Source organism: Cyprinodon tularosa, unplaced genomic scaffold (assembly GCF_016077235.1).
Source record: "Cyprinodon tularosa strain WSP-4 unplaced genomic scaffold, ASM1607723v1 ctg274, whole genome shotgun sequence".
Taxonomy (NCBI): Eukaryota; Metazoa; Chordata; class Actinopteri; order Cyprinodontiformes; family Cyprinodontidae; genus Cyprinodon; species Cyprinodon tularosa.
In genome coordinates, this window is record NW_024038979.1 from 430937 (window position 1) to 453769 (window position 22833).

Below are 22833 nucleotides of genomic sequence, written 5' to 3' on the forward strand. Positions count from 1 at the left end.
AAAGATTAGATCTTTAAATGGTAATTAATCCTAAAGGTTGTTCTCACAGACTGTAGGCGGTTTATAGCAGACTTCCTTCTTGCACCCAGAAGGCTGTGGGTTTGCCACATCCTAAGGTTTGTGCACCTTCTCCCCATGGGTTCTCCTGGTACTCTGGCTTCCTCCTGCTGCTCAAAGTCTTTCCAGCTACAGTTAATAGGCCTTGAAATTGCTTTTAGATATGTGGGTGTGCATGGATGTTCACCGTGTAGTTTAGTGGGAAACCTGTCCACCCCAGTGGAAAAAGGCATCATCCCTCCCTGCAACCTGCAAGAACAATTTCGTAGTCATTAAGTCGCTTTTATTCAACTATTTCATGCCCATGCACTCATTACTCCTGCTTTTTAACTGGCTGATGGAGATACATTAATCATAAAAGAGCACAAATCTAGTATATTAATTTGTTTAATCGTGACTTATTTGTGACACTCTTTTAATCAACTTTGGTTCTGTGTCTTGTTTGGACCTGACATAATGAATAAGACGGATTAATATGATCAATACCTGATAAAACCAGGGAACTGTATTTTGTATCCGTGGTCTTCCTTGAAATGGCAAAGGGTCAAAACAAAATGTCTCCTGGCAGGCGATTCATCTTAATTGATGTATCCATTTCCCAATGTTAAATCAGTGCTTTCACCCTCCATTAGATTAATATGTGCTGTTTAAAACAGCAGAGGTAAAATCTCTTTGAAGCACGGTTACCTTGACAACGCTTAACGAGCCTGTCAGTGACAGAGAGAAAAGCGCAGCACTATCGTTCCTTCGCTCTCAGGCTTTTTTGAATGGGAGGAACAGCTCCGAACAAACGACTGCTGAGCAAAAACCGTATGAGTTATTCAAAAAATTTCTTCACCGTGAGCATCAACAATCCTTCGACTCCAACTATGCCTGAATGGGAAGAGAAAGAAAAAAAAAAACGTTTCCTCACACCTGAGCTTCTAATTCAAAATTCTGATCAAAATCAGAGCCGTTTTTCATTGGTTTTGGAGCAGCAGTGGGGAGAAAAACGAATGACATTATGTGTTTTCAACTCGTCATAAATATTTTTCAGGAACCGTTCGACGTAGCAACATGAGCCTTGGTGAAGTTGTTCCTCAGACCTTCCTAGCACTCACATTGACTAAAAACCTCTTAGGGATGAAACTATCCTTTCTAAAGAATAAACATTACAGCTCTGGCAATGTCAAATATGCTTAAACCAAAACCTTTTACATCTAGTGCATTTATCAACTGCATTTTTGAGGCTTTAAAATTTTTTATTTTTTTCATCATTCTAGTGCACATTTTCTAAAACCACTGTCCTTACTTTAAACCAAAACGTTTTGTTTTGTACAGACTTAGTGCTTTTTCAGCTGAAGGATTTAATCCTGAACACCTAAGGCAACAAAAACATAATTTATCTAGTTGTGATAAAGCAGATAAAACAGTATTTTATGAATGTTGTAATTCACATTGTATTTTTGATTCTAAACGCTAGAGTGCAGCATGGCCACAGATGGCAGACATCAGTCCCTCAGGGCTCTGGCACTGACAGTTAAAACTATAAGTTTGTGACTCGGCGTTTATCCTGGCTCCTTGTGGGCGGAGCAGGGTTTGTTCTCAGCTCTCGTTTGTCTTGATTAGTGTGTTTAACACATTCCTGTAAGGGTGGAATGTAGGAAAGGGAGAAAAACCCTACCCAGATAGGACAAATCCTCCAGTTGGGCCTGTTTGACTGGCCTGTCGTGTTTAATCATATTCTGAGCAGGTGGACATTGAACGCCTGATGGCTCAGCTGCAGTTTTAACCAGGATGGTTGTATTAGTGTATCTCTCATGCCTTGGGTAACAGTCTCCCACATTAAAGGTCAGAGGGCAGCTGGACAGCAGGAGACAGGAGGCTTGGAGTGGAGCAGTGAACTAATGGGTGATCAGAGGGAGGATGAGGAGGACGCAGCAGCAGAGGATCGACAGCAGAGGTAGGCAGAGCTTTGGGACTCCCAGCCTCTCAGGGCAGCACTGATAGCTTTACTGTGACTTGACGCAATGGCTCCATGGTGTAAATGTTTCCTAGCCTCCTGAGGCAGAAACCTGTCATCTATCAGCTCACATCTAATCAGGATCAGAGCTCACTTAGTGATTGATTGATTTATTTTCTTTTAAAAGCTTTTGCAGCCTATCTCTTATTTTTAGGTGTGGGGAAGATGTTTAGGTCTAATTCAGAAAGTCATGATAACGCAATAAGAGACTGGGGCATCTCGGCCACCAATGGTGCCTTGTGGAACAAAATTTCAGCATAGAGAACCTTTTCACCAGCATAGCTGAGGCCACTCCTATTCCTGTACTAAACAAACCGCCAAAACTGTTACTGAAGGTTTATTACACAGAAAGGAAATGTTGAATTTGTTGTTTTTATGTAATTGTTGATAGATTGTAATCTTATTTTTTATTACCTTTAATAATGGATCATGTGTAGCTGAGTTCTGTTTGTTGAACCTCAGTGTTTCCAAATGTTTCTGTTAGGCATTAGGAGGAAGGAGTGAAATCAGGGACAAGTAAACATAAACCTTAACCCACATGGGCTGTGTGATCTCCACTCTTCATTCAGGCAGTGCCTTATATAAGAGGTCACCTAAGTGGTTTTATTGGGATTTTTCTGTGACAGGAACTAGAGCTCAAATGTAATTGGAAAAAATGTAAAAATAGATAAACCAATTAAAAATATAACAAATGTAACCCCTAAGTCTGATTCATATAACCGAAGCTAGTAAAAAATATTATAATAATAGTATCGATTATTTGCTAGTATTAATGTTTTGCATCACAGTCATGTGATTCAAATAAAATATATATTTTCAATAAAATGTAATAAAATTTTTATTAAAAAAATATTTTAAATCTTAAGAATAAGGACCTAATCAATTCTTAAAATGTAAATCGTCACCAAACCATAAAAATACTTGGATGCCTACATTTTTAAAAATGCCTACATTTTTTCACCCCTTTTACCCAGAGCCCTTTGAATGAAAACTCCTGAAAACAACAACCTTTGACTTGTTTAACCAGTAAATAGAGTTCAACTCTATAATTCAAGACCAGCTGTTAATCGAAGGCCTTTAGAGACATTTTTTAGAGGATAAACACCATGATAAAGACAAAGAAGTATGTAGATGTTTAGGTTATTGGAAAAAAAGAGCAGATATGAAATAATAACAAACCTAAAAAGATAACAGTAGATTGGTCAGGAAAAGGATCAGGTGAGAAGCCCAGAGGTAATAATGGAGGAGCTGCAGAGATCCACGGCTCAGGAGGGAGAATCTGTGAACACCTATTAATTTTGCTACAGAAGAAAAGAAAGGCCAGAGAAACCCCTGTTTTTTAATCATGAGCCATACTGAAGAAACAGATAACCTGCTAGATGAGAAATCCCATGTGTGGCATAAAATACATATTCTGAAAACATCTTCCCAAACACAACAAATACTTGAAGAGAATGTAAAGTTTGATGTAAATGTCAACGGGTGGCAGATGTGGTTGTGGACACAAACGCAGGCAGATATGAGTTTTTGCTGATTTAATGAAAATCCAGAGGCAACAGAAGCAAAGCCCGAAAACAGAATACAGAAAATCAAAAATCAGGAGACGTCACAGAAAACACACATGGGGAGCAAAGAAACAACGAGAAACCAGCAATGAGGAGCTGCACAGGAGGTGTTTGTATGATAGAACAAAGACTGGGTAATCAGCTAAAAGGGAGCAGGAGTGGATAGCAGGAACTAGAAGGGAGCTAGGGGAAAGGACACTGCCACAAGGGGGCAAAAGAGAGTACCTCAAAAAATGCAACACTGCTTAAATCTAACACAAAATGGAAAAGAAACTGATGACCAACAAAACAGAATGACATAAAAAACTGAAAACTCAAAATGACATCCAAAGGGAAGAACCATAACAGTAAACCACACATGTCAACAGAAAAAAAACAAAGAATTTAACCAAAAAATAAGAAGAATTGAACAGAATATTTATATTCAGTTAAAAAGGAGCAGGAAGAGGCCGAATTATATCCTATCCCGATCTGACTCATCCAGCATGTTTCTTTCACAGTTATCCGATAAACTCTTCCTTAAATTCTGCCTCATCCTGACCTATAATTAATAATTCCAAGAGCAAGTTAATAATTATAGAAAATCTCCCCACATATTGATACTGTTACAGTTATCATCAACCAAAACTATCTGACTATATTAAATTATGTTACTTTTAAATATCTTAAAATAGCAATTTCTTAATATATGGTATTTAACTGTTTGAAATTACTAGATTAAACTCCTTATCAATCCTGTTCCATAATTGATTTATTGGATCCTTTTGCACCTTTTCCAACTATTTTGTTGTTCCACCTTTTTCTCTTAAAAACAGTACGTTCAGAGAATGTTTTAAATGTTTTTTCTTTTTCTTGAAAAAATGTCTGTGTCATTGACTATGATTGAATTTTTGACAATAAAAATGTCAGAATTTGAGATAGATACCGATGGCTGCGGATGTGAGAAAGTATACCAGGATATTCATAGTTTTCATGTCAATATATCCGCCCAGAGGTGGGTGGGGTGAAACAAAATTGAGCTTTATCTAAAGCAGATCAATGTCCACATATTCTGACTCAAGTAAAAATAAAAAAGTAGCTATTCAAGAAATATTATAAAGTATTTGGTAAAACGCGACTCAAACGTGAGCAATTGATCATAACATCTTACATTTGAAAATTGATATTTTGTCAGAAAAAAAAATGTTTGTGCAAATTTTTATATCATAAATACTAAAATAAAAAACACCGTACCATAATAAGAACAGCCAATAAATAATAACAGATAGAAAAATAGATCTTGGTAGAGAAAGATCAGCTTCTTAAGCAAATATAACATTTATTTTGTTAAATTTTAAAGTCTAGAATTCACTGACGTCCTCTCTCACATAAACTCATATCCAGTTTAATTTCTACGTATCCATTTAGTTTAAACCGTACTTCTTTGTTTCTCCTTTTCTCTTTTTCAGTTTAATTCAAACACAAAATGAAGGTCAGCCCAAGAATAATAATTTTTGGTCCCAAACTGTGAGGACTCTCTGCTGTTTCATCCCAGTGGCTGCAGTGTGGTTTGCCTGCCAGCTGGAGGCGCTGCCGTACCCCTCTCTGCCAGCAGAGGATATGTGCTGCAGGCTGTTGTTAGTGTGTTTTCTTTGGGCACTTCTGGGAGGGGGGATTTATGCCCTGAAGTGCTGCCTGCGGCCAGGACAGAACTGGGTGAGAAGAGTTGCATGAAAAAGATCTAATATTTTTATTCAAAAAAAAAAAAAGTGGTGTAGTTTATGCTGTTATTTTGTTTTAATTAAAGGAGGAACATCCACAGAGGAAACAGCAGCTGGTTGAGCCTGAAATCTGCAGAAATCAGTATTCAAGGTGAAGATTTAATGCTTCTAGATTTATTTGTTTTTAATTTCTGATCATTTCTTTTTTAAACAGCTAAAATGTTTTCACATTTTTAATGGTTACAAATTGCAGTCAGCTCTCCAGGGTGCCCCCGACGAGCATCAGAGATGTTGAAGTTCCTCTGACCCAGGCTCTGACGGACAGTCTGCTGCTGTGTGTGCTTCACGAGCCCCTGCAGGTCCCCTCTGTGTCCCACGTCAAGGCTCTCCACTCCAGACTGGAGGTGAGATGAAGAAAACAGTTTCAAGAAGCAAACAGACGCCACAGGCGAAATCTGCACTCCTGTGTTTTTAATCACTCTTTCCGGGCAGATCAGTTTGAAGTCTTTGATGGAAATATCAAAAGGGAAAAGATGTTCCTCTCAGGGTTACACAGATATTCTAGCCCCAGGCAGCACACAAACTGCTGCTCTATATTCTGAATCAGCAAGGGCAGCAAGTGGGAGAGATTTAAACATTTTTAAAATCTTACCTGCTTTACCTAAACAAACCCAGAACAGCGATATGTATCCTTCAAACTCCCTCATTCCCTGCAGGTGGTTGCTTACACACTGGAGAAGGTGAACTTTGGACCCGAGGCGATGCCGAAGGAGGTGGGCCGAGGCTCCATGCTGAGAGACAAACTGAAAGTCCTCTGTGCTTACCTGGAGCAGAGGTCAGTCCAAACACTTGGAGAATGCAGCATGAGGGCCCTTTGAGACGCACGGAGTCCTCCTTACAGCAAAATGAAGACATTTTCTGTGCCATGCACACGTTTCCACACCGTAGACTTTTCCACATTTAGTCAAATTCTAACCAAAATCTTCACTTTATTTCATTTGCATTTCAGATAATTGATCAACAAAACATAGTGGATTGTTGTGAGTTGGAAGGAATCATACATGCTTCAATACCTTGTTTTAAAAGTGTTTTTTGTAGCTGGGAGAATCAGTCTAAAGAACATTCAGATCTACTGGAAGAGAGGCAAGAACCAAGCTATTGTCTCAAAACACCATTCCCAATTTTGAAGCAAAACTATGGCAGCATCATGCTTTTCTTGCACAGGGAATGGGCAGCTGGTCAGAGTTTATGGAAGGACAGATGGACAAAAATATGAGGCAATCCTGAGATGACTGAGATGAAGGTTGAACTTCCAGCGGGATTTTGCGTGGGATGGTTTAGATCAGAACATTTCCCTGGATTACAGCAGCCAAGTTAAACTCCAGACCTAAATACAGTTAGTCCAAAAGTGCTGACTAAACTCCAGACATATTTCACATACATTGCAATAAAATACAATCAAGTGCTTGGTAATAGAGTGTAAAAATGTGCAAGCACTGCAGATAAAACAAGTACTTTGATTATATTAACTTGCACAATTTTACATTTGGATGTAAGAAATTTTTTTCACAATCAAATATGTTGTAGTTGATTTCAACATAATAACCCCTCTAATGTAAAGAATTAACAGAAAAAGGAGAAAAGTGCAAACAATATAAGACCCTGAACTTATGATGTGTGGTAAACTGACCTATTGAGATTGAACTCGCTGTAGCCTGACCCCTGTATGAACAACAATCCCCAACTCTGACAGGACGGGATCCCTCCAGGCTCTGATCCAGGTGCAGGCCGATTTTGAATCCATTGTTAGAGACTTCCTGCAGGGCACTGAGGGGCTCTGGGCCCAGCTGGTGGAGCTTCATGCTGGGGTGACTCTAACCAAACAGGACAGCCAGGGCAACAGAGACCTGGCTTCGGTCCAGGCAGACGCTGAGGTAAGGGGGAGTGACTGCTCGAATGCACGGATATAAACTTGTTATCTAAATGTTCAATCAGTTTGATTGTTTCTAATTTTCTCCGTTTTCTCTCAAAGAGCTTGATTTCAGTTTTGGGTCAGTATCAGAACAAGCTGAAAGTCTGTCAGGCTCATCTGAAGGATAGCACGCAGCTCCTGCAGGTGAAACTTTACTCACAAACAAATAATATTTGGTATTTTCTGTTCTGATTGTTAAAGCCTTTTGTTTTGCATCCGTAGGAGTTAACCTGGAGTCATGCTCACATCAGCAGCAAGGTGAATGGCGGCGGTGAGTCTGTCTGGCCTGAGCTTTTGCTTCAGTCCAACATTGAGCAGGTACTTTACAGCCTTCTCTGAAATAGAAGCTGTTTAATTGATTAGAAACCAACCGAAACAACCTTTTTCCCTGCAGGCTGACAAAGTTCAGGAGAGTTTCAGTGCTCTGGAGCAGCAGATTGCTACCTTTAAGACCCATCTACAGGGGCTAGGAAAAGAAGATCAGGAAGAAGCTGCTGGGCTGCTCGCTCACACCAACAGGTCAGCTTCAGATCCAGACTCTCTGCAGAATTCCTTTCAGATTGGGGATTTGCCTCTGAGGAGTTCAACCCCTGTAGCTTCAAAAAAGCCGTCTCCTATATCAACACTTAAGTTTCCCTCCTCGATGAGATGCCTGCCAAAACCTGGAAAGAAGAAATGATTTGTGTTGTTTTTTTTAGATATTAAATATTTTATTTTGTCTTTTTTTTTATCAAAAATGTTTTATTTATAAAGTTTTTGCAGATGTTGATCATTTGCTGCCTGCCTCAGAATTAAGTATTTATTTTTGCATCAATCACTTTGTGCAGACTGCATCTTGCATTAAGTTTTTTTGTAATTAATAGCTGCAGTGATGCCAGTTTATCTACAGGGGGATTAAATATTTTAAACACTAGGGGGCAGTCTAACATCAGATGTTAAAGGTTAGCATTTGCGTCCAAACAGAAAATGTCAAAACATTTTAATAATGTATATCTTTATACTAACTGAATTGTAATTAACATTACACTGTTGCTATGTTTTTTTACTCAAAGAAAAGATGCATTTACTTGTACTGCTGCTACAATAAAATTGTATTTCCCAAAACAAAAACATAAAACATTTTTTTCATATAACATTAAATTCACTTTATTAGAGATAAATTAAGAGTTTATGACAATCTAAGAAATGATAAAAGAGATGTTTTTATGTTTAAGATGTTTTTTTTCAAAGTAACCTTGTTAACACAGGGTTACTTTAAAATAATGCAAATAGAATTAAAATGGCTAAAAAACTAAACAAAAAACCTTCAGTATTTATGAATATAGTGTTTATCAAATAGAAAACAAAAACTGCAGCCATAAAATTGCAGACTACTGTGAATCTAACCATATAGTTAAATTACAGAAAGCATAAAAACGATAAAAACAGGCAAAAATCAAGTTAAATGGAATAAGTTAAACTGAATGATTTAAGCAGTGGCTCCATTCCACAAAATGTGCACGGTGAGACCAGGCAGGGGCCAATGTGTAGAGAGGAGTGGCTGAAAACCTGTAGGTGAAAAAAACATTTTACGGATAATCTATGCTGATAACAATAAAATCAATTGGAAAATGAACGACACAACATCTCCATCCATCCATTTTTTAAAAACTTTCTGTCATGCTTATCCCAAGCGAGATCACGAGGTGTGATGGGGCCTATCTCCAGCAGTCAATGGGCGAGAAGCGGGTTACACCCTAGACAGGTCGCCAGTCCCATCGCAGGGCAACACAGAGACAAACAACCATTCACACACACCTAATGAGAATTTAAAGAAGCCATTTAATCTAACAGTCATGTTTTTGGACTGTGGGAGAAAGCGGGAGTACCCAGAGAGAACCCACGCATGCAAGGCAGCATCCTTTATGCAAGGCAGCAGTGCTACCCACTGTGTCACTGAGCAGCTGACACAACATTTTAAAAATATACAAACAAATCACTGAAGACAGGTCAGATTTTCATAAGGCTCTTGCCAATAAATATATGTACGTATTTATACATTGATGGTGTTTAAATTAACTTATGGCTCTACATGATATATCACACATGACATGGGTTGAGTTGTTATTTATCTGTCATGACTCAGAACAGAGGACCCAATATTTGAGTTAAGCCAGACATTGGGATAATTCAAAAGTGTTTATTAAAACAACGGATGATCGGAGTAGCAGCGGCTAGAGCGTCTACCGCAGGAAACTCGGGTTTAACAGTTTAGGCCGTGTCCTGAGAACGAGGTAGGATCCAGCCGGGTTGCTGCTAACAAGATGATGCGGGCGCCGCCATGAGTGTCCCAGACGCTGCAGCCTCGGAGAATGCAGAATAAGCAGGAGTCTGAAGACAGTTCAAGCAAACTGTTCAGATGGGAAGAGGCAGGCTCAGTGGTTGAGAGGCAGAACAGGTCAGGATGAGGTAATTAGAAACACTCAGGTTCGCTAAAACCCTCTCTCCACTGGCTAGAGAGAACAAAAATAATCTGGCACTGTTAACTGGATGCACCGTAAATAGAGGCAGGAGGAGGAGGATCAGATGAGCAGTGATTTAAACCGGGCAGAGTTAGAGAGGTGAATAGAATGAATATTTAATCCAGTCATCCAAGATCATGACATTATCTTTAACTACATAGAAGATTCCTAGATGACTGCAGACTTTTTTCCTATAAAATCAAAAAGCGAATCCGTAAAATAGCAAGAATTCTGAATCAGTCCTCTTTATTTTTAGATTATTGATGTGTATTATGTTTTGCTGTTTTTTTTTTTTTTTTTGTCAAAGTCGAAATCTCCTCACAATGATATCACTGCTGCTCCCTTCTGGTTTTGATAGAACTACTTGTTCCAGAGGTGGTGAATTACATACACATGCTGACTAAAATTACCTGTTAGGGGTGGCCAATGAATGATTAGCTGGACCATTAGCTGAATGCAAAGCACAAAGCACAAAATCAGAGGTAAGATAATATTTTAGGTTCTTTGTGATTTTTTAGTCATAACTTTTAGATGCTTTTTATCCCCAGAAAATAATGTTTCTCCAACCTGCCTGTCATCCTTTCCTCCATCTGTTCATTTCCTCAATTTTTCAGCCAAGGACTTGAATGAAACTGAAAGAGAAAACACCACAAATCTCCAAACACGCTGCTTTAAATGACCTTTAGGGAACCCTGGGAATAATTGATAATAAACCAAGCAGAATGAATTAAACATAAAAACTTTTACATTGTTTAACTATAAACCAGGTGTAATTTTTTTCTCCAACTTGTTTCATATTAATAAGCAGCAAAACTTGATTTCTAAATTTTCTGGGTCATGAAAACCCTCTCCAAACTACAGGAGTGGGGACCAGTTTAACAAAGCAACTCCTTTGACTTTCCTCAGACTTAACAGAACCTCTGATGCGGTCCTGCTGAGGGTCGGAGGACCGGGGCGAAAAATTTCTAAAGAAAGGAATCTTTTTAAAGATCCTGGAGAAGTTCTGCTCAAAAAAACAATTTAAGCCACAGTTTGTGACAAGATGACGTCACCTTTTGTCTGAGCAACATGTGAATGAAGCTAAAAACTAACAGATGAAGAAATGACCACATAAAGACTTTAAAAATTTTTTGTTTTGGGGTAAATCTGAAAAGGACACATGAGCTAAACACGTCACATTTTTGGCATATTTTTGGGGGATGAACATTAACTTAAAATAGCTTTAAAATTATTTACATAGGTGTCCAGTGTTTAGATAAAGGTTGGGCTCCTGGAAAGAAAAATATAACAGTAGTGATGGATAATCCAAGGCAGGGGCCTTAATTGTCAGTACTCAGCATGTTATGTGTTTCTAAACAATTTTCAAAAAACTGGTTCATTAGCAGAATCCTGTAAAAAAATGTGTGTTTAAGGGGTTATATCGCCATAAAATATAGATGCTTTGGAGCATAGATGCACCTGAAATCTGTTAGACAGTGGCCGTCCAAACTCTTGATTTAAAGCTCTTTTTGTGCTGCACATCCAAATTGTTTCCATTGTAAAATCAGATAAGGACTTATCAAAAACCTGCAATCTCTTCTATTTCACAACAAACAACTAGAAGAACCCATTAGATAAAAAAAATTATGACAAAGTCTGGTATTGGAGCTTTTATCATGCAAGCATTTTCTGTTGTAAGCTTTTGATGCAGCCATAGTTACCTTGTTATGTGATGAAGTTTGTTTTTCTCAGCTTAAATGTTTCCTATTCCTTTTGTGCTTCTTTGTCCGTGTCAGACTAAGTACCTGAAGCAGCCAGATTAATTTTTTTGAAATGGGTGTTTGAAGTCTGTGGCTAAGGTGGAGGGAGAAAAAAAAAAGCGCAAAGGGGGACAGTGAAGGTCAGCGCCGGAAGCATTTCTGTTATTAGTAAAAACTGAGCAGCCCTCTAGACCTTTACGAAAAGCATGAATGCCTTTGATCCATATTCAATTACCCCTGCAGCCGCTACCACATCTTAGGCCTACAAGCGGACATAGTTTTCGCCAGCAGATTCCTTTTCAGGCCTGGGTATAAAAGAGCTGTAATTGGCGTGTGGTAATTAATGACAGCCGTTAGGCAACAGTTGTGCGGACTCTGTACAGTACACATGCCACAGATGTCATTTGACCGTGGACTTGGCCACCATCTGCCAGATCCTGCATCTGTCCGATTCTCTCAAACTGAGCAGAGAGAATCAGGGAGATGGGGAAGGCCATAACAAAAAAAAGATCTGTGATCTGAATATTCAAGGATTCGCACTGAAAAAAAAGAATGTGTTGCCTTTGGTTGAATAACAATAAAAAAAAAGACATATGTCAATCATTTGAGGAAACTTTTTATAGAAACTGTGGTGTAATTTGTGTTATTTTAATTCAATAATTCATTATTAGAAAAAGCAGCATTTCACTACAAAACAAGCTCTGTCCAAAGCAACCAATGCTTCCTCTTGCTGCAGTTTGATGTCTTGGCCAGTAGGGGGCTGGGGCCCAGGGGAGCAGAAACCAGCATCAGCTTTCTGCTTATTGTCAGAGTGTGCAAATGAAATTAACACGGGCTTTGTTTAGCTACACTAAAACACTGATAACTAGTTTCCTCGCTGCCCTGGTCCTGCAGAAGAGGCTGTTTCAAAGCCAGCTCAAGTGTGTGTTGTTTGAGAAAATATGGTTCGTGGCAGAGGTCAATCCTTTGACTTATTCCGACAATTACTCAAGATCAGGTTTCACTGTGGCTACACGTAGCACAGATTTGAGCTGATCCCTCCTCTGATGACACTGTGAGGAAACCACTGCAGTATGCAAACACTGCCTGATATAAACACACTCAATACCTTAACACTGACTTCATTAAAAGTATACAGTTAAACTGCTTAGAAGATTTCCTTAATGCTTGAAAATCCACTGGTAGTTACTAAAGCTTCAGATTAAAAACACAATGATTATCGAATATCTTAAAAGCGAAGGAACAGGAGCTAGAAGCTTGAGCATCTATACCTTACTTTCTGTAGGTATTTGTTTAAAAAACTTTGTATTTCAAATAACGTATTTTAGGCCTTAATTGATTATTTTGAAGAAGTTTTGTTTCTTTTTACTTATTTTGTACAATATTCTTTCGAATACCAAAATTTTAAGATGACTACACATTGAGTTTAGAGAGAATTTATTCAATATGGATGAAAAATTTGGTTTTAAAAAAGTGACTAGACTTTTTTGAAATTATTTTAGTAATTATGTCTAAATTAACCTCACATTTCTACTTTTTTTCTTCCCAGACAGACAAACCTTTTGGTTATATCTTTGGTCCGGGTGCAGGAGAGCAGATGAAGAGTAGCAGTAAGCATCGGCGTCGCCAGACCCCATTTACTGGGGCATGTGCCCCAGTATAAATGAGCTGTGCCCCAGTATAAATCTCATGAATATTTGCAACAGTATTACATTTTTTTAATGCATCAATTTAGATAATTCCAACGGAAGGAGACGTATATTTCTACTCAAATGCGCAGCAAGTGTGTTGGTAACTCCAAATTGAGGATGTATTAGCGCCCCCACGTCAGCGCATGTCACTGCATGAACTGCAGGTAAATTAACACGCTGCTCTCAGCTGAGTTGGATGGGACACTGTGCGGCTACGACGCATTTTTAGTTCTAGTAACGTTTCTTACCTGTCAATTTGATTATTTTCCCAGTGAAACCACATGATTTATAGGCTACTAACTGAAAATTACTGCATTGGTTTGTAGATGGATATCAGGAAATTCCTCACACGAAGCAGAGACAGGGAAGCAGTAAAACAAGATGAGAGAGAGGGAGGTAAGGTCCCGTAATGAATTAGTCATTTAAGCTAAGCAGTTACATTAGGGACGTTATAAGCAATATGATAGATATTTACATAATTATAAATTTACGTTTTTTTAATGTTTGCTGTAGCGAATGAGAATGCAGGTGCTGGAGTAGGAAAGGGAGGAGGAGGCGAGACTGACAGGCAAGAGAAAGGTGAAGGACAGGAGAGACAGGACCATGAAGGTGATGAGGGAGCAACAACCAGCTTCCACAAACAAGAAGGGGACATTAGTGACTTAGGGGGAAAGCATGATGGTCCTAAACAAGTGAAGTTGTCCCACCATCCCCAGGACAAATTTGGAGTAAAAAAACGTTCATTGAATTCAAAATGGTTTGAAAGCTTTTCCTGGTTGATAAAGAAAGCCTTGTTATCAAGGATATGCAGTGTGTTTTGAACTTGCTTGATAACACCATGTTCCCCACACTAACGCAGGTCATCCAGATCTCCCTCACAATCCCAGTCTACAGCTGTAGTTGTGAAAGGTCATTCAGTGTGTTGAGAAGGATCCACACTTGGCTGAGGTGCACAATGGGACAAGACAGGCTCCATCATCTTGCTATTTTATCAGTTGAAAAGGAAGAACTTTCTAAGCTGAGTCACAAGTGATTGACCACTTTGCAAAAATCATAAATAGGAGGTACACTTTAATGCTCAAAAAATAAAAGGAAAACTTAGCTCAGGATGAGCTCAAATTTCCCCGAACTAAAACTCTGAAACCTAGGAATTAATGATTACTTCAGAATGTGTATAAGGAAACTTTTTATTTGTCAAAGTTGTTGATGTCTTATTTTTTATAGCTGCAATGTTGAAAATGTTCATGTTTGCTAAAACAAATATGCTCTTATACTCATTAATATCTCAACTGGTAATTTTGGTAGGAATGTATCAGGGTGGGGCAGTGTGCTTGTCTGTATTTATGTATAGAAGGAGGGGCATATGCACTAGGGGGCCAGTGCCCCAGTAAAGCTTTGTGCCTAGCAACGCCCCTGGCAGTAAGACTGGCCGGCACTAGTTACTGATTTTATTATAATGTCTAAACTTTTATTGAGAAGTTACATGCACAAAACACTGACTTTGCAGTTTTTTAATTTGACAGAAGATAATTCCAATTTATTTACCAAAGCATATGTCCCAACCTTTATTCCTTTTAACTGTAAACCTAAAACTGACTGTTGATGAGTTTATAGACTTAAAAAAATATACTTTTCAGTTCAGATGCATTTGCTAAATAATAAAAAAGAATCCTATTTTTAATATTTGACCATACATCCTTGATGAGTCACTTTGCTGTAATGAAAGTTAAAAAGATTCTAGATTAAAATTTTCTTTTTTGCTATATCTGCACAGGTATTTTTCAGAGTAAAGGCTGCAGCCCCCTCGGGGGACTCCAGGGGGCACTAGAGAGGCCTATAAAATTGGAGCGAAAATAAGAGAGAAAATCCAAAAATAAGAGTATCTACAGGTAATAATTGTTTTCATCAGTATGAAAACTAAGAAAGGTAAACTTTTAATGATATTTACAAAAATATAACTGGGGTATTTTTGGCAAGGAAAATTTGAAATTTGTAAAATATTTTTATTCAGTTGAATGAAGATAAAATAGCAAAACATTTCCACATACAATATGCTCTTTTTTTTATCTGTAAACATTTATCATGGTTGGTGTATGTGTAATTTTATTTGTTAGATGGAAGCGTCGTATAGAGCCTTATGCATACTTTACTTAATCTAGAAGTGATAGTTTTGCTTCACTGCAGGTCAGACTGGAAGCTCTGTACAAAGAGCAAAAGGCTGCGGCAGTGATCACAAAGCACATGCATGGTTGCTATTAAAGGGCCGGACAGAGAGAACGGAGAGCCATGCCACCTTTAACCGGAGGCTGTTGGAACGGACAGCTGCACACTGAGACAAAACATCAAAACACTAGCCACAGATGTACGCAATTAGCAACATGGTAGACATTTGGAGAGCAAAAGGTCCATAAACTTGCAACTTATTACGGTTGATCTAACGTGGCCGGAGGGGAGCCTGAACTCAACAACGTTAATGGGCTTTTAGTTTGGCTTGAAACGTTTCACCATCCAGACTTTAATGTCAAAGAAGGCTTAACTCCTCTTAAAATCTTCCTAATGCAAGATCTCTACCCCGACATAAATATCATCCCAGACAGTCTGTGCATGTGTGTGCATGGGCGTGAAAACGGTGTGCATGAACGCGTTCTGGGGAAGGGGTTGGGTGATGGCGCAATTAGTCCAGTGGGAGGGCGCGAGCGCCATGCTCAACAAGTGTCCAATCATTAGGAAATGCTAAGCTTCCTGTTTGTGTAAATATTTTCTTATTTTGTTTTCCCAGAAAGCAGGGAAGAATAATCAAGCCTGACCTCGCTGCCCTCCTGTTTTTCCATCACATAGATGGGGCTTTCCTTTGAGGTGCAAAACAGCCCCGAGTCCCCCACAGCTGCCTGAAGAGCTTCAAGGATGGACTTTATAAGGTTACTAATGCCAGCTCTCGAATGTGTGAATCACCTTTAATTCTTCTAATATATCTGGATCAAAGATCCTTAATAATTGATTATATTTTGGTCATACTTGTGAGTTATCATTCACATTAATATCAAACCAACCTTCAGAAAAAAAGCCAGATGCAGCTGTCTGCAGCATTATGTATTGCTTAATAAATCTTTCTGCCTTTGCATTTCTTGGAATAATGCTGTTAAACCCTTAGTGTGCATTACATCACCTGCCTTTTATCTCTCATTTGTCTTTTATATGTGCAGCCAAACGAACAGTCAGTTTGATTTCTCAGTATACCTCCATAAGAAATATTTTTTTTTCTTTTTGGATATGTGCTCCGAGGCATCTGCAAATGATAGAAGCTTTAAACTTTTCTTTTCCTGCTCTCGGTCGCTCAATAAATTTTTGGCTAAAATGCAGAACAAATCTTGAGTCAGTTCCTTAATAGGAATATTTTTAGGCATGACCTTGTGAGAAAATCTGCTGCTGAAATGGTAAACCCACCAAGGAAGTGCAAAAGACTTAAAAGGCATGTGATAAATGGTATTCTTATAAAGCTGAGTTTATTACTGGGACAGTGCTGAATGCCTGTGTTGTCAGAGGGACACCGCAGTACTAAATTCAACTATGAAATATCATAGTAATGTAATATGACACTAATAGAATACTCCAAAAAACCCCATTAAAAACATTTTTTTTCCCATTACAGATTTACAGTTCTATTTTTTTTTTTAAGAAGTGTTGTCTAAGTTATATTTGATCAAGTATACCTAATTTTGTGTTATTTTGAGTTAGTTTAATGTCCCTGAGTATAAAACTTAAAGTCATAGGGAAGTCATATTTAAACGTCAAATCATTCTGGCTTAAACATGTGTATAAATGTACTCTTTATCAGACAATATTGTCCCAAAAGTTAGAAAATGTATATTTAAAAAAAATCCTGTTTTAAAATATGCGTTTTTCTTACGTTATCTTAGTTACGTAATTAGGCCAGTTAGTTATATGTCAGCTTGTACACCTAAATTCAGCCAATCATATATCAACGGTCATCTGTCAATCTAATTTTTTCAGTCATAGCATTGTGATTCATACGTCGCAGCTAATATATGCAACGGTTGAAATAAGAATAATTTACTTTACCATTGAGTTGCGTCCCGGTGTTCACGGGGATGGATGTCTGTGTCTTCAACAGGCTAGCAACAGCTAAAAGAACTGGCACCGTTTCGAGGCAAGGGCTCAATCATGTACGGCTGTAAGCCTTCTACACCAAACCAAGCTTCTGCCGCCCTGGCATCCTCTTCCACAACAACTTGGTCCCCCTTTCCTCCTCTAAATGAAAAATTTATGACGAAGGAGACTCATCCATGACCTCCGACACAAAATTGTCCTCTTGCATGTCTCCGCTGCATAGCGTTCTTTGACAGTGAATTTGCTAAGTGCTACTTGGTCCCAATATAATTTCCCATTGGGAACCTACTAGCACTAAGTTGCTAACTGATTAGCCAGATGCTTCCGACAAAACGGCCACAAGCAAATTTTCTTGCGAACCTTCCGCCACAACAATCCCGCCCCGTTGATAATCGACAAATCACATTCACTTTATTCAATCATGTAAAGTCGGGCACCACTTGGGAGAATTCGGAAACGCAGCGGTATGAACAGTTGTTTCCCTATGACTTTAATGCTTCTTTTGCAGACATAAGATTCTGCATCAATCACAACAATACGAGGTCAATGTTTAAAATACCGTCATTGTATATCAGGTAAAAAATTTTTTTACTGGGTTGTACCATCTTTCCATCAGAACTGCCTTGATTCAGTTTGACATACAGTAGGCCATATATAGACCAAGTGTCAGATGTTTTCCACAGATTATAGCACCATGCAAATGTCTCGGTTAAACATCTATGCCTCCACATGGTGCTGTGTTAATTTTGGTTGTGCTGTGTTAGGTTTGGTTTGTAAATACCCGGAGTAAACTAAACTTACTGTAATTTTAAAGAACACTTATGTGTGGTAAAATAGTTGCATTGAGTTATAAAGAGATGCAGACATAGATTGATTATTCAAACAAAGCTCACTTGGTCTCAGCAGAGACGCGCAGTCTTCTTTTTCTCAAACATCTCCAGTTCCGTAGGGGGAAGCAATCAAAGATTAGCCAAAAACTCTCCTGCAGGTCTTGGGTTGAACCCTGAGCCTTCTTCGGAAGACAGGTACCTGGAACCCCTTCCATCAAGGTGACAATGAAAAACTGATGGCAGAGCCACCTTGGCTGGCTCCTTTCGATGTGAAGGAGCAGCAGCTCTACTCCAAGCTCCAACTGGATGGCCAAGGTCTCGTCCGCGTTAAGGCTTATTGATGGGGAAGAAGCTCATGGTAATTGTTTCCAGTGTCTTGTTCTTTTTATCATGAACCAAATCTCCTGACAGTAAATGAGAGTACATGCATGGACCAATACATCAAGGGCTTCACCTTTCGGAACAACTTTCACTTCACCAAAATGGACCTGCACAGCGTCTGTTTTACAGTGTCTGTTGCTCTGATCTGTCTGTCAATTCCTGGCTCTATTCTCCCTTCACCCCCATAACTTGTCTGGAGGCAGAAACCCCACCAACATAGAGAACAAGCCACCCTTTGCTGGTTAGGAACTATGAACCTAGAATTGGGAACTAATCTTCATCTCAAATTCTGACCCAACTATCTGAATGTGGCTGCCATGATTCACACATGTTTTGTTGTCATGTTAATCAAACCTAACTCTGTACCCTCCCACCACCCACTGGAACACAAACTGTCAGTCATCAGAACCTTACAACAGCAGAGCATGTCCCTACTAAAACAGAAGGGAAGCACAAAGAAACCTGTGGATACCCAAAATTTGCATTTGTCAAATCAGCAAGGAAATCAAAAAGACATGCAGCAGAACAAACAGAGAGAAGATTACATCCAAAAACTTCACCATCCCATACATGTATGTTGCTGGAAAAAACTCAAAAGGATTTTCTCCAAACACAAAATCCCAGTACACAACCCTTAAACAGAGACTAGATCATCCTAAAGAAAAAAACCCAGACCAAATATGAGCAGAGTGATGTATGCAGTTCAGAGCAGTGAGGAATGCTCTGATCTTTATATTGGAGAAACCAAACAACCTCTCCACAGACGCATGGCCCAACACGGAAGAGCGACCTCCGTGGGACAAGGCTCTGCGGTACATCTACACCTTATGGACAAAGGACATTCTTTTGCAGACCAGAATGTTCACATTTTGGACAGAGAGGATAGGTGGTTTGAGAGAGGTGTGAAGGAAGCCATCTATGTTTAAAAAGAAAAACCAACCTTAAACAGAGGGGGTGGACTCAGATTTCAGCTTTCAAAAACCTACAATTCAGCGATTGAGTTGATTCCTTCCCACTATCATCGCTACCCCCACCCCATTACTGGGGATCAGAGGACCTCACCTCTTCAGCCAGGCCAACAATTCTCTTTAACGACCCCCCTTTCAGAGACATAGACAGGTTTTGTGTATTACAGGCTGTTTCTAAGCCAAAACAAGGCTTTGCTTTGGTCGACACTATAAACCTTGAACTTAACACTATTTCTGACATTTTTTATTGAAAAATCTTCCTGGATGTCTTCAAACTTGGAAAAAAAAAGTCCAGTGGGTCGTTTTTTTATTTTTTTGGAATGACTATGACCTGTATGACTGAAAGTCTTAACCAGCATACTAACTCTGTTTTATCGAGTTCCCTTTCTCTCAGTACAGTATTTTTAGTGTCAAGTCTTCTGTTTACATTGTGTTGTTCTCCTAGGTCCCTTTGTGTTCCCTATGTCTCTCCTTTTCATTAAAGATATATCCATTCAACAAATGCCTGCAGATATCATGTGCCACTTTAATTCTTCGCTGCCGTACATAAAATTCAGAGCCATCACATCAGGTAATATTTCTCTGATCTGCTATTTCCTAAACTTGAGTATCTTGTACAGATTGTAGTCAGTCCCAAAATTGTGGTTCCTATCTTAGTGGCACCCTGTCTGGTCTTCTGCTGACGATCTTCTTCGTCTGCCAGTGTGTTTTAATATTTAATTTGTGGCATGTTTAGAAATTGTGATTTTCATACATTAGTTAAATATGGTACTTCAAAAAACAAACAAACAAAAAAAACAGCGTTTTGCTTTAGTGTTCCCAATCATAACCTTTGTCCTTGGGTATGATGTTTGTTGTCTTCTTTTCAAGGGTTGTTTTGATCCATGATTTATTTGAACTCCTTTACAACCATAAAATCAAAGTTGCTTTAATGCATCGTCTCCAAGATGTTGCACAGTGAATTCTCCTTACTATTTTTTTTTGGCTTCCTGTCATTGCTCATCTCTTCCAGGGAGAAGCAGCGATGTGTGAGGTGGCTCCGTGAGGAAAGGCTAAACAAACAGGCTGGCTCAGTCACAAAGAGTCCGCCACTCAAAGACATGTGGCAGCAAAACCTACTCAATCCGCATCTCTACCCTTCGACACCCCTCACACTCTCAACAGAGACACACCAACTCTTCCTTACACCCTGGATGTGGAACCAAGAGAGGCATAGATGAAGGAGGAGGGGGAGAAAGTTCTGATTCCCATTCAGTGGATGTCACCTTCTCACAAAGGCGACTGCATGACACTGCCACTAAATCAGAGTTAATGGACTCTTTTCTCAGTCCTACGAACATGACAGGAGGCGTGCGTGAATGAACGGGACGAGGGCAGGAGAAAATGCCGATCTGGCTCTTTGAAGGGCCAAATGTGCCAATGAGGTGCATGCTTTGCAGTTAAATTAAAACCTTAACCAATGGAAAGGCCCAGATGTCATTTAGCACTCATTTGTCCGAGAAGTCTATAAAACAGATGATTTGGCGATGGAGAAGTGATGAATATTACTGGGATAGATTGTTTGACTGTTCAGACACCATTTTTTCAGCTCCGCAGATTTGCGTTGAAGAACCAGAGTAACATAACATCAATCACAGGCCACTTTTACAGGACTACTGCACTACGTAAACCGTGTTGGTGCAAGAGCAATCAATCAAACTCTAAAGATGAAGGAGTCACCAATCAATGGGATTGTGGGCTGACTGTCACTTTGCATGTGAACATTTATGACACAATGAGGAGCCAGACCGTGAGACAACAATTTTGGAGCCGTTTGTTATCCTCCCTACAGGTCATTACCCAATACAAGCCATCCCACCCGCTCAGCGCCCCATCCTGGCGTCAAAGAGCGCAGCCCACAGCGAAGATGAGTGAAAATGGCATTGGTGTCACTTGGCAGGCATTCATAGCCAGCCCTACCTCCTTCTGTGTTTGACTACACAAGGGGAGATACAGAGAAAAAGAGGTGGAAAGACATGGAGCCACAGGTATCGACCTCATTAGCAGATAAAAGCAACCTTTTTCTGCGACCCCTGACCCTGGGAGTTGCCATGGAGCCTCCCAGTCAGGCTGTAGATGAAGCATGTGTGGATTCTTTTCACAGCAGGGTGGGGGATGAGTATTAGCTGCTTTGAGAATTATTAGGATTCCTCCACCTTGGTTGTGAAAAGAAGTGTATTTGCCAACTTGATGAGCTTTTAAAAGTTGCATTGGTGCCCACGTCTCTCCTGTTTCGTGCTTTGTTTCAGTCATCCTAATACCAGACAAAGCGTTAAGCTTATTACTTTCCTGAGTTCCCCTTTGATAATCAGGGAGAAAAAAGAAAAACAAGCCAGCTTGCACCAACAGACTTAAGCCCAGCTTTCTACCCCTGGTAGTGAATAAATTGCTGTAGGAACACACCCACATACACACATTATTTATGAAACATAATATATTTAATATATTTAACTGATACTGACAAAGAGCACATGTATAGTTATAAAAGCAGACAGAATATGAAATGCTTTGGGGAAGTAATGTTAATGATAAATGAAGCATGATGATTCACTATCAGTTTATTTTTTAATAATCTGTATTAAACAAATAGGTTCCTAATAAGGATTGAAAATCAATGAGCCTGTAGTTTGCTAACTTTGGGGCCTCATACCAAAAAATGGTCACTTCCTGTTTTTTTCCGCAAATGCTGTCAATGTTTAAGAAATAACTTACATGTCTGATTCAATGCGAGACAAACAGCAAACATAAATGGGAACGTTGGACTTTTGCATTCAAGTGAAACATAGCAAGACAAAGAAAAAAAACCCCATTTAAATTAAACAATACTTGAACAATCAGTTTAAAATTGTCCATCTCCAAGCCTCAAAGCTGAAATTATTCTTCAGTGAAATCTTCCTTAAAATAAATCTCACTTTGTTTCAACCGGCTCTTTAAATAAATAGAAGCTGTTAGCTCCAGCAAACAGGAACATATCGATAAATTCCCCTCAATATTTTTCCGGTTGTGTCTAATTTCTGCTTTGTAGGATATAGGAGAAAGTGCTTTACAAAGTTGTGTCTGTGCATGTAAATGTATGTATTCTGTGTAAGCGTTTGCACGTGTGGTTTCAGAAGAATGAGGGGGGATGGGGGTTATATCTTGGTCATGCTGACTGAGTTTTATAAGCTGTGGCTAACCCCACTCCCCACAGCTGACTGAATATTAAATAAACAGAGCCAAGTGGCTGAACTCAGCAGAGTGAGTGTGCTCAGGCTGGAGAA

General features: G+C 39.2%; 1 protein-coding gene across 2 annotated transcripts; it reads left to right on the plus strand.

Moving 5' to 3' along the window:
• Nucleotides 1-1673: 1673 nt before the first annotated feature.
• Nucleotides 1674-8391, plus strand: si:ch211-151h10.2 (uncharacterized protein LOC567699 homolog). Of its 2 annotated transcripts, none has more exons than XM_038289938.1 (9): nt 1674-1999; nt 5159-5319; nt 5411-5475; nt 5578-5728; nt 6041-6159; nt 7078-7258; nt 7357-7440; nt 7519-7614; nt 7691-8391. In XM_038289938.1, the coding sequence occupies exons 1-9, from the start codon at nt 1963-1965 to the stop codon at nt 7973-7975; spliced, it is 1179 nt and encodes a 392-aa protein (XP_038145866.1). In that variant the 5' UTR covers nt 1674-1962; the 3' UTR covers nt 7976-8391. The 2 variants fall into 2 exon arrangements, with proteins under 2 accessions (XP_038145866.1, XP_038145865.1); XM_038289937.1 differs by having other exon boundaries at nt 1676-1999; nt 5073-5319.
• Nucleotides 8392-22833: the final 14442 nt, after the last annotated feature.

What these genes read in the sequence shown, in the direction of transcription:
- si:ch211-151h10.2 (XM_038289937.1), top strand. Translation starts at nt 1,857, where the DNA reads ATGCCTTGGGTAACAGTCTCCCACATTAAAGGTCAGAGGGCAGCTGGA. An exon ending in TGCGGCCAGGACAGAACTGG is followed by an intron (nt 5,320 to 5,410) that starts GTGAGAAGAGTT and finishes TTTTAATTAAAG; the next exon opens with GAGGAACATCCACAGAGGAA. An exon ending in TGCAGAAATCAGTATTCAAG is followed by an intron (nt 5,476 to 5,577) that starts GTGAAGATTTAA and finishes TACAAATTGCAG; the next exon opens with TCAGCTCTCCAGGGTGCCCC.